The sequence below is a fragment of the Somniosus microcephalus genome, unplaced genomic scaffold (genome assembly GCF_052327205.1).
Source record: "Somniosus microcephalus isolate GS21.2 unplaced genomic scaffold, FLI_Smic_1.0 scaffold4, whole genome shotgun sequence".
NCBI lineage: Eukaryota > Metazoa > Chordata > Chondrichthyes > Squaliformes > Somniosidae > Somniosus > Somniosus microcephalus.
The window spans coordinates 3,132,351-3,143,378 of record NW_028225191.1 but is presented as its reverse complement, the minus strand read 5'-3'; the positions used below and the strand labels follow the sequence as shown (position 1 = coordinate 3,143,378).

Below are 11,028 nucleotides of genomic sequence, written 5' to 3'. Positions count from 1 at the left end.
GGAGCCCGAGGGGCGGGACTTGCGCCGGCTGATTGGGACAGAGGAGGCTGACGGGAGATTTAATTTAAATGAATTGAATTTCCCGCCTGCTCCAACCGCCCACCCTGCAACGTCACAACGTCGCCGGCGTGCACTGACTGACACTGAGCTCTCCACCAATGAGCGAGGGGAGGCGGAGCCTGGAGGACCGACCGAGGGGCTTTGGTCCTCCAACCAATCGCGGCGAAGGAGGAGGCGGGACCTGGGATCGGCCCGCCGCCATTTTGTAAAGCGGCCTGGTCAGAATCTGTGATCCTGGGAAAGTTTATTTTTAATGTTCCTTTCACATTTTACAGCTCAAACTAATTTTATTTTACAGAAGATACTTGTTTTAAACATAGAAACATAGAAGATAGGAGCAGGAGTAGGCCATTCGGCCCCTCGAGCCTGCTCCGCCATTCAATGCGATCATGGCTGATCATAAAAAAAGCAGTTTGTTTTTAAATTGATGGAACAGAAACAAGAAACCCTGTGGAGCAAATGTGAGTGAAAATATTTTTTCTCCCTGAATTAATTTTTTAAATATTAATTTTCTGCGTTTTTAATTATTAATTTCAAGCACTTTATTAAAATAAATATGGGAGTGGTGGGGGTTCTCTTAAAGGGACAGGCACTCTCTTTTTCTGTGTGATTTTCATTAAAGTGACTGCGTCCCCGTGGATGACCGATTTTAAAGGGACAGCGTCTCTCTTTTTATTAATATATATGTAAGAGACTGACATTTAAAGTAGGGCTAATCCCCTGCTCCCCTGAGTGCTTGGTGAGAAATCAGGTGCTGTTTGCTCTCGCCCCCTCCCAATTTTCTGCCAAGGGACAGAAAGCAGAGAGTAGTGGTGAACGGTTGCTTTTCAGACTGGAGGGAGGTAAACAGTGATGTTCCCCAGAGATCGGTATTAGGACCAATGTTCCCTCTAATTCTTTTGAGGTGCGTGGCCCCTTTAACGGGCTGCACGGCCCATTCAAATTTCCGCGCATGCGCGTTTGTTCCATTTATAGGGCGGTGAGCCGGCTGCACGGGACCTCCAGACCGCTGCGTGGCCGCGCAACTTAACGTGAACATTGATTCGGACCACTGCTTTTTTTGATATATATCAATGACCTGGACTTGGGGATCCAGGGCAAAATTTCAAAATTTACAGATGACATGAAACTCGGAAATGTAGCAAACAATGAGGATAGTAACAGACTTCAGGAGGATGTAGCCAGACTGGTGAAATGGGCAGAAACGTGGCAGATTAAATTTAATGTAGAGAAGTGTGAAGTGATTCATTTTGGTAGGAAGAATGAGGAGAGGCAATATAAACTAAATGGTCCAGTTTTAAAGAGGGTGCAGGAACAGAGAGGCCTCGGGGTGTATGTACACAAATCTTAGAAGGTGGCAGGACAAGTTGAGAAGGCTGTTAAAAAAGTATACAGGATCCTTGACTTTATTAATAGAGGAATAGAGTACAAAAGCAAGCAGGTTATGCTAAGCCTTTATAAAACACTGGCTAGGCTTCCGCTGGGCACCACACTTTAGGAAGGATGTCAAGGCCTTGGAGAGGGTGCAGAAGAAATTTACGAGAATGGGACCAGGGATGAGGGACTTGAGTTACGTGGAGAGACGGGAGAAGCTGGGGTTGTTCTCCTTAAGCAAAGAAGATTAAGAGGAGATTTGATAGAGTTGTTCAAAATCAGGATGGATTTTGAGAGAGTAAATAAGGAGAAACCGTTTCCAATGGCTGAAGGGACAGAAACCAGATTTAAGGCGATTGGCAAAAGAACCAGAGGAAACATGAGGAAACAGATTTTTACACCAAGTTGTTGTGATCTGGAATGCGCTGCCTGAAAGGGCGGTGGAAGCAGATTCAATATTATAATTCAAAAGAGATTGAGGTAAATACTTGAAGGGAAAACATTTACAGGGCTTTGGGGAAAGAGCAGGGGGAGTGGGATTAATTGGATCGCTCTTTCAAAGAGCCGGCACAGGCACGATGGGCCGAATGGCCTCCTTCTGTGCTGTATCATTCTATGATGCTATTCTACACAGACACACACACATACAGTCAGACAGACACACAGACACAGATACTCACTAAAATACAGTCAGACACACACTCACATTTTTTCTGCATGAACTTTTATTATTAATTTCAAAGACTTTACGAAAAAGGTGGGAATGGTGGGTGGAGGGCTCTTAAAGGGACAGGGACTCTCCTTTTCAATGTGATTTTCATTAAAGGGACCGAGTCCCTCCTTGCCTGTGGAGGACCAATTTTAAAAGGACAGCATCTCGAAATCAGGTGCAGTCTGCGTGTGCACCACCTCCTCCCAATTTCCTGCCAAGCGATCCCTGCGGGCACCTCTCCACTCCAGGAGTGGCTCCTAGAATCATACAGCACAGAAGGAGGCCATTCAGCCCATCGTGCCTGTGCCGGCTCTTTGAAAGAGCTCTCCATTTAGTCCCACTCCCCTGCTCTTTCCCCATAGCCCTGAAAATGTTTCCCCTTCAAGTATTTATCCAATTCCCCAGTGAACGTTATTATTGACTCTGCTTCCACCGCCCTTTCAGGCAGCGCATTCCAGATCACAACAACTCGCTGCGTCAATAAAATTCTCCTCACCTCGCCTCTGGTTCTTTTGTCAATGACCTTATATCTGTGTCCTCTGGTTACCGACCCTCCTGCCACTGGAAACAGTTTCTCCTTATAAGCTACAGCTATACAAAGCCCTGGTTAGACCCCAGAGAGTCATAACGGCACAGAAGGAGGCCATTCGGCCCATCCAGTCCGAGCCGGCTCTCTGTAGGGCAATCCAGTCAGTCCCACTCCCCCGCTCTATCCCCGTAGCCCTGCTAATTTATTTCCCTCAAGTGCCTATCCAGTCTCCCCTTGAAAACATTGAGTGTCTCCACTTCCACCATTTCCGTCGGCAGCGAGTTCCAGGTCATCACCACTCGCTGCATAAAAAAGTTTTTCCTCACATCCCCCCTGTATCTCTTGCCCAAAACATTAATTCTGTGTCCCCTAGTCCTTGTACCATCAACTAGTGGGAACAGCCTTTCCCCGTCTAGCCTATCCAAACCTGTCATAATCTTGTACACCTCGATCAAATCAGCCCTCAACCTCCTTTGCTCTAATGAAAACAAATCCAGCTTCTCCAACCTGTCCTTGTAGCTAAGATCCCCCATCCCCAGAACCATTCTGGTAAATCTCCTCTGCACCCTCTCGAGGGCCTTCACATCCTTCCTAAAGTGTGGTGACCAGAACTGGACACAATACTCCAGTTGTGGCCTAACCAGCACTTTATAAAGGTTCAGCATAACTTCTCTACTTTTGTACTCAATACCTCTATTTATGAAGCCCAAGATCCCATATGCTTTGTTAACCACTCTCTCAATATGTCCCGCAACCTTCAGGGACCTACGCACATTAACTCCCAGGAACTCCCTGGAGCACTGTGTACAGTTCTGGGCACCGCACCTCAGAAAGAATATATTGGCCTTGGAAGGAGTGCAGCACAGATTCACCAGAATGTTACCCGGGCTCCAAGGGTTAGATTATGAGGGAGAGATTACATAAACTAGGCTTGTGTTCCCTGGAATCTAGAAGGTCAAGGAGTGATTGAGGATTTTAGGATTTTGAAAGGAATTGGTAGAGTAGATAGAGAGAAACTTTTTCCGCTGGTGGGGCAGCCGAGGACAAGGGGACATAAGAACATAAGAAATAGGAGCAGGAGTAGGCCAATCGGCCCCTCGAGCCTGCTCCACCATTCAATAAGATCATGGCTGATCTGATCCTAAACTCAAATCTTCTATCCCTCTCCATCCCACCCGAACCCATGTGATCTCCCGGGAGAGGCGAGAAACCAGATAAAAAACCCAATGGCCAATTTGAGAGAAAAAATCTGGGAAATTCCTCTCCGTCCCATCTAGGCGATCGAAACTCTTCCAGGAGATCACTCTGTCCCTGTATTTTCGACAGTACTTACCTTCTGTAAAGGCGATCTCCACCCCAGCCAGGAACAGGAATAAAACCATCTCCTGAAATCTAACACAGAATTAGAACACAAGAAGTAGGAGCAGAACCAGGCTACACGGCCCTTGGGCCCGCTCCACTACCCACAGGGCCATGACCATTCCGAACCTAGACTCATGTCCAATTTCCTGCCCGCTCCCCATAACCCTTAATTCCCTTTACTTCTAGGAAACTATCTATTTCTGTTTTAAATTTATTTAATGATGTAGCTTCCACAGCTTTCTGGGGCAGCAAATTCCACAAACCTACCCACCCTCTGAGTGAAGAAGTTTCTCCTCATTTCAGTTTTGAAAGAGCAGCCCCTTATTTTAAGATTATGCCTCCTAGTTCTAGTTTCACCCATCATTGGGAACATCCTCACCGCATCCACCCGATCAAGCCCCTTCACAATCTTATATGTTTCAATAAGATCGCCTCTCATTCTTCTGAACTCCAATGAGTAGAGTCCCAATCGACTCAACCTCTCCTCATATGACCACCCCCTCATCCCCGGGATTAACCAAGTGAACCTTCTTTGTACTGACTCGAGAGCAAGTATGTCTTTTCTTAAGTATGGACACCAAAACTGTATGCAGTATTCCAGGTGCGGTCTCACCAATACCTTGTATAACTGCAGCAATACCTCCCTGTTTTTATATTCTATCCCCCTAGCAATAAAAGCCAACATTCCATTGGCCTTCTTGATCACTTGCTGCACCTGCATACTAGCTTTTTGAGTTTCGTGCACCAGGACCCCCAGATCCCTTTGTACTTCAGTACTTTCCAGTTTCTTGCCATTAAGATAATAACTTGCTCTATGATTTTTCCTGCCAAAGTGCATAACCTCACACATTCCAGTATTGTATTCCATCTGCCAAATCTCTGCCCACTTACTTAGCCTGTCTATGTCCCTTTGCAGGTTTTTTATGTCCTCCTCACACTACTTTCCCTCCCATCTTTGTATCATCTGCAAACTTTGATATGCTACACTCGGTCCCCTCCTCCAAATCGTTAATATAGATTGTAAAGAGTTGGGGACCCAGCACTGACCCCTGCGGAACACCACTAGTTACTGATGGCCAGTCTGAGAATGAACCATTTATCCCAACTCTCTGCTTTCTGTTAGATAACCAATCCTCTATCCACGCCAGAATATTACCCCCAATCCCGTGATTTTTTATCTTAAGCAATAATCTTTTGTGTGGCACCTTGTCAAATGCCTTTTGGAAGTCTAAATGCACTATGTCCACTGGTTCTCCTTTATCCACCCTGTATGTTACTTCCTCAAAGAACTCAAGCAAATTTCATGAAACCATGCTGAGTTTGTCCTATTAAATTATGTTTATCCAAATGTCCCGTTACTGTCTCCTTAATAATGGACTCTAACATTTTACCAACCACAGATGTTAGGCTAACAGGTCTCTAGTTTCCAGCCTTCTGCCTACTACCCTTTTTAAATAAGGGTGTTACATTAGCAGTTTTCAAGCTGTGGAAGCTACATCATTAAATAAATTTAAAACAGAAATCGACAGTTTCCTAGAAGTAAAGGGAATTAGGGGTTACGGGGAGCGGGCAGGATATCAGACATGAGGCTAGGTTCGGATCGGTCATGGCCCTGTGGGTGGCGGAGTGGGCCCAGGGGCCGTGTAGCCTGGTCCTGCTCCTACTTCTTGTGTTCTAATTCTGTGTTAGATTTCAGGAGATGGTTCTATTCACAGGGATTAGTGGAGACCTCGGGAACAGGCTGCCAACTAGGAGTCCTTCAAGAGTAAATTGGGCCTGTTCCTGGCTGGGGTGGAGATCACCTTTTACAGAAGGTAAGTACTGCAGGAAATACAGGGACAGAGTGATCTCCTGGACGAGTTTCGATCGCCTAGATGGGCCGGAGAGGAATTTCCCAGATTTTTTCTCCCAAATTGGCCATTGGGTTTTTTATCTGGTTTTTCACCTCTCCCGGAAGATCACATGGGTTCGGGTGGGATGGAGAGTGAAAGTAGATTTGAGGTTAGGATCAGATCAGCCATGATCTTATTGAATGGTGGAGCAGGCTCGAGGGGCCGATTGGCCGACTCCTGCTCCTATTTCTTATGTTCTTATGTTTGACTCAGATACACACTGGTCCTGGAGATGGATGCTCCCGCATTCACCCCCTGACCCTCCCGCACTCGAACAACCGCGCATGCCCAGAGGAGACCAACCCCCCTCCCCCACTCGGAGCTGCGCCTGTGCACTCGGATCCTGCCGGACGGAGTCGGTGCGGGGCATTCCGGGGAAAGGCCTTGGTGTCGGGTCCAGAGTCGCGATCGGTGACGCAAAGTGAGTTTTCTCCACTCCGATTGGGTGGAGAATCGCGCGGGGTGGAGGGGGAGGGGTGGATCGGGAGAGAATAAAGAGAAATAGAAAAACCTGAGAGTCGGCGAGGCCCCGGACCGAGCGGCGTCAGTTGGACGGAGCACGTGATCTCCTCGGGGACACGTGACCCAGCCCAGGGCCTGATTGACGGGAGCTTCCGACCAATAGGGAGTGAGCGGGGCGTGGCTGGAGGATCGAGCCGGCAGCGGGTCCTCCAGCCAATCGGGGAGCCTGAGGGGTGGGCCTAGTGCCGGCTGATTGTCTGATCCGCAGGGCAGCGAGTTTCTCCAGTCCCTTGTTCAGGGCCCGGGGCCCGGGGAGGCTGTGGGCCTTTATTCCCCTCATTGGACACAAGGCTCTTTGGCTCACAACACACTGGCTCAGGTTTTAATAGAGACTTTTTAAATTCATCAATAAAAGCAGATAAACCCCGTGCTTCTGTGGAACAAACTTTCTAATATTTTATAGAATCATAGAATGGTTACAGCACAGAAGGAGGCCATTCGGCCCGTCGAGCCCGTGCCGGCTCTCTGCAAGACCACTTCAGCGAGTCCCACTCCCCGCCCTTTCCCCGTAACCCTGCACATTTCTTTTTCATTCAGGTACTTATCCAATTCCCTTTTGAAAGCCGTGATTGAATCTGCCTCCACCACCCTTTCAGGCAGTGCATTCCAGATCCTAACCACTCGCTGCGTAAAAAAGTTTTTCCTCATGTCGCCTTTGGTTCTTCTGCCAATCACCTTAAATCTGTGTCCTCTGGTTCGCGACCCTTCCACCAATGGGAACAGTTTCTCTCTATCTACTCTGTCCAGAACCCTCATCATTTTGAACACCTCTATCAAATCTCCTCTCAACCTTCTCTACTCTAAGGAGAACCACCCCAGCTTCTCCAGTCTATCCACGTAACTGAAGTCCCTCATCCCTGGAACCATTCTTGTAAATCTTTTCTGCACCCTCTCTAAAGCCTTCACATCCTTCCTAAAGTGCGGTGCCCAGAATTGGACACAATACTCCAGTTGAGGCCGAACCACTGTTTTATAAAGGTTCATCATAACCTCCTTGCTTTTGCACTCTATGCCTCTATTCATGAAGCCCAGGTTCCCGTATGCTTTTTTAACTGCTTCCTCAACCTGCCCTGCCACCTTCAATGATTTGTGCACACATGCCCCCAGGTCTCTCTGTTCATGCACCCACTTTAGGATTGTACCCTTTAGTTTATATTGCCTCTCCTCATTCTTCCTACCAAAATATATCAGTTCGCACTTTTCCGCCCATTCCACCAGCCTGTCTATGCCCTCTTGAAGTCTATCACTATCCTCCTCACTGTTCACTTTACTTCCAAGTTTTGTGTCATCTGCATATTTTGAAACTGTGCCCTGTACACCCAAGTCAAAGTCATTAATATATATCAAGAAAAGCAGTGGTCCTAGTACCGACCCCTGGGGAACACCACTGTGTACCTTCCTGCAGTCTGAAAAACAACCGTTCACCACTACTCACTGTTTCCTGTCACTTTGCCAATTTCGTATCCATGCTGCCACTGTCCCAATTATTCCATGGGCTTCAACTTTGCTGGTAAGCCTAGTATGTGGCTCTTTGCCGAACGCCTTTTGGAAATCCATGTACACCACGTTAACCGCATTGCCCTCATCAACCCTCTGTTACCTCATCAAAAAACTCAATCAGAATCAGAGCGGCCAGGCCCCAGCACCAGGAAACCCAGGGTGCAGCGCCTCCCCCATCCGAGCTGCCGCTTCCCGGTTTCTGCAGCCGGTTCCACCAAGTCCGACTCGGGACAAAGGACAGGAGCCAGGCTCCCAGAATGGCCCGTGGCCCCGGAGAGCATGTGCACTCTCAGCGGGGAAATCAGCGCGTTGGATAGAGTGGTTTCTGGGGCGCGGTGATTGTGGGTGCTGCGGCCACCATTAGTCAACAGCTGTGGGGAAGAGTTTTATTGCAGGTGATGGAAGGTAGGTCCCTGGCCGCCTGTGTAGGTCTTTTTGTTGCTTCAGTTTGAGCTGGAGTGGAGATGGAGGAGAAGCTGCTGGGTTTAACCCCCAGTACTTCTGAGCCCAGGGGGACCCAACAGTTTCCAATGTGTGACAGTCAAGGGAGGTGGATTCTGGGGGAGATTAGGTTGTTACACAGACACTGTCCCTACAATGTAAAAGAATATTGTTTTAGGAATAAGTATTTCTGTCGAGGCTTTTAATCCATTTTACATATACAGATTTGTTTTAATTCATTCTTGGGATGTGGGCGTCGCTCGCAAGACCAGAATATGTTGCCAATCCCCATCTTCCCATTGAGAAGGTGATTGTGGGCCGCCTTCTTGAACCGCTGCAGTCCGTGTGGTGAAGGTACTCCCACAATGCTGTTGTGTAAGGAGTTCCAGGATTTTCACCCAGTGATGATGCAGCAACAGCGATATATGTCCAAGTCAGGATGGTGTGTGACTGGGAGAACTTGGAGGTGATGGTGCTCCCATGCACCTTCTGCATTTCTCCTCCTAGGTGCTGGAGGTTGCGGGTTTTGGAGGTTTTGTCAAAGTTCTGGTCGAGTTGCAGATGTATAAAGTCCATCTCCTTCGCCCCCTCCCACTCCCACCTCTCTCTCTCTCTCTCCTCCCATAGAGACCAGAGGCCCAGACCAGGTGGCAGATTCCCTTCACTGAAGGACATTAGTGAACCAGTGGGATTTTATGACAATCCGGCAGCTTTCATGGTCACTTTTTTTCTAGTGCCGGCCCCACAAACAACCAGATTCATTGAGCTCAATTTCACAACCTGCCTCTTTAGTGGGTTCTCTCTCACGCTCCATTTTAAATTCATTTTACAGGGTATTAGAAGGGGAGGATTTGCAGACAGGAAACTCAAACCAAACATCACGTCAAGATCTGACAGTCACTCGATTCATCAGGAACTGAATATCATCGGCCTTTGAATATGGAAGCAAAAAGCACCGTTCACATCGGGGAGAGGCCGTTCACCTGCTCCGAGTGTGGGAAGGGATTCACTAATTCATCCCGCCTGCTGAGACACCAGCGAGTTCACACTGATGAGAGACCTTTTAACTGCTCGGACTGTGAGAAGTGCTTTAAAAGTTCCGGGGCACTGATACACCATCAACGTGTTCACACTGGGGAGAGACCGTTCAGGTGCTCGCACTGCGGGACTGGGTTTGGGCAGTCATCTGACCTCACTGTACACCAGCGAGTTCACACTGGGGAGAGGCCGTTCACCTGCTCCGTGTGTGGGAAGGGATTCACTCGCTCATCCCACCTGCTGACACACCAGCGAGTTCACACTGGGGAGAGGCCATTCACCTGCTCCGTGTGTGGGAAGGGATTCGCTCGTTCATCCACCCTGCTGATACACCAGCGAGTTCACACTGATGAGAGACCTTTTAAATGCTCGGACTGTGGGAAGTGCTATAAAGTGTCCGGGGAACTGATACGCCATCAACGTGTTCACACTGATGAGAGACCGTTCAGGTGCTCTCACTGCGGGACTGGGTTCAGGCGATCATCTGACCTCACTGTACACCTGTGCACTCACACTGGGGAGAGGCCGTTCACCTGCTCTCACTGCGGGACTGGGTTTAGGCAGTCATCTGAGCTCACTATACACCAGCGCACTCACACTGGGGAGCGGCCATTCACCTGCTCCGTGTGTGGGAAGGGATTCACTCGCTCATCCCACCTGCTGACACACCAGCGCACTCACACTGTGGAGAGGCCGTTCACCTGCTCTGAGTGTGGGAAGGGATTCACTGAGTCATCCCACCTGCTGACACACCAGCGAGTTCACACTGGGGAGAGGCCGTTCACCTGCCCTGAGTGTGGGAAGGGATTCACTCAGTCATCCCACCTGCTGAGACACCAGCGAGTTCACACTGGGGAGAGGCCGTTCACCTGCCCTGAGTGTGGGAAGGGATTCACTCAGTCATCCAACCTACTGACACACCAGCGAGTTCACAAGTGACTGCAGGGATTGGATTCTGTTGTTGCTGCTGTTAATCACATCCAGGACTGAACCATGTTCATTCTGACAGGTGGGGATTGTTTCTGCTGATATTAATAAGTCCGGGAACTGGGCTGGAGTTTAATATTCTGGATAGATGTCAAATAAATCAGCTTTGTGTTAAACACATTGTAGCAGATTTTCTTCTTTCCCACCTGAGTGTTTAGCATCACCTGGCTGGAGCTCAGAAAGGACAATCTGGGGGAGGATCATACGGTGGGAACAGAACTCCAGCCTGGACACAGTCCTTCAGGGCCACACTGAGAGGGGCAAACGGCACTTTGGTCTTTCTCGTCTCTCTTCACTGACAGCAAAGTTGCCGTGCGGGTTAATCTCGAGGCGTGTGAGAAATGTGTCCCAGCTGCTCTCTGCCATGGTTTAGAGCTCCTAGACACGGAACTGGAGGCTCCTTTACGAATGTAGCCCAGTGCTTTTTATTTAATGGCCTTATTAACCTGTGTTGCTACTTTTAGTGATTTGTGTATCTGTATCCCTGGATCCCTCTGCTCCTCCAGCCCATTTAGACTATTAGGGGGAAATTCGGTGGCGCCCCCTTTGGGTCGCTAATGTCACCGGGGCTAATTTTAGCCCCCTGAAAAAGTTAGCGCCCCTGCGCATTA

At 48.7% G+C, this 11,028-nt stretch overlaps 1 protein-coding gene across 1 annotated transcript; it reads left to right on the top strand.

The window, feature by feature from the left end:
* The first annotated feature begins 385 nt into the window (after positions 1-385).
* Positions 386-10,533, top strand: LOC147084059 (uncharacterized). The gene is made up of 2 exons (XM_085979959.1): positions 386-521; positions 9,225-10,533. Exon 2 carries the CDS (start codon positions 9,332-9,334, stop codon positions 10,367-10,369), a length of 1,038 nt encoding a protein of 345 aa, XP_085836085.1. The 5' UTR covers positions 386-521; positions 9,225-9,331; the 3' UTR covers positions 10,370-10,533.
* The last annotated feature ends 495 nt before the right edge of the window (positions 10,534-11,028 follow it).

What these genes read in the sequence shown, in the direction of transcription:
- LOC147084059 (XM_085979959.1), top strand. Translation starts at nt 9,332, where the DNA reads ATGGAAGCAAAAAGCACCGTTCACATCGGGGAGAGGCCGTTCACCTGC.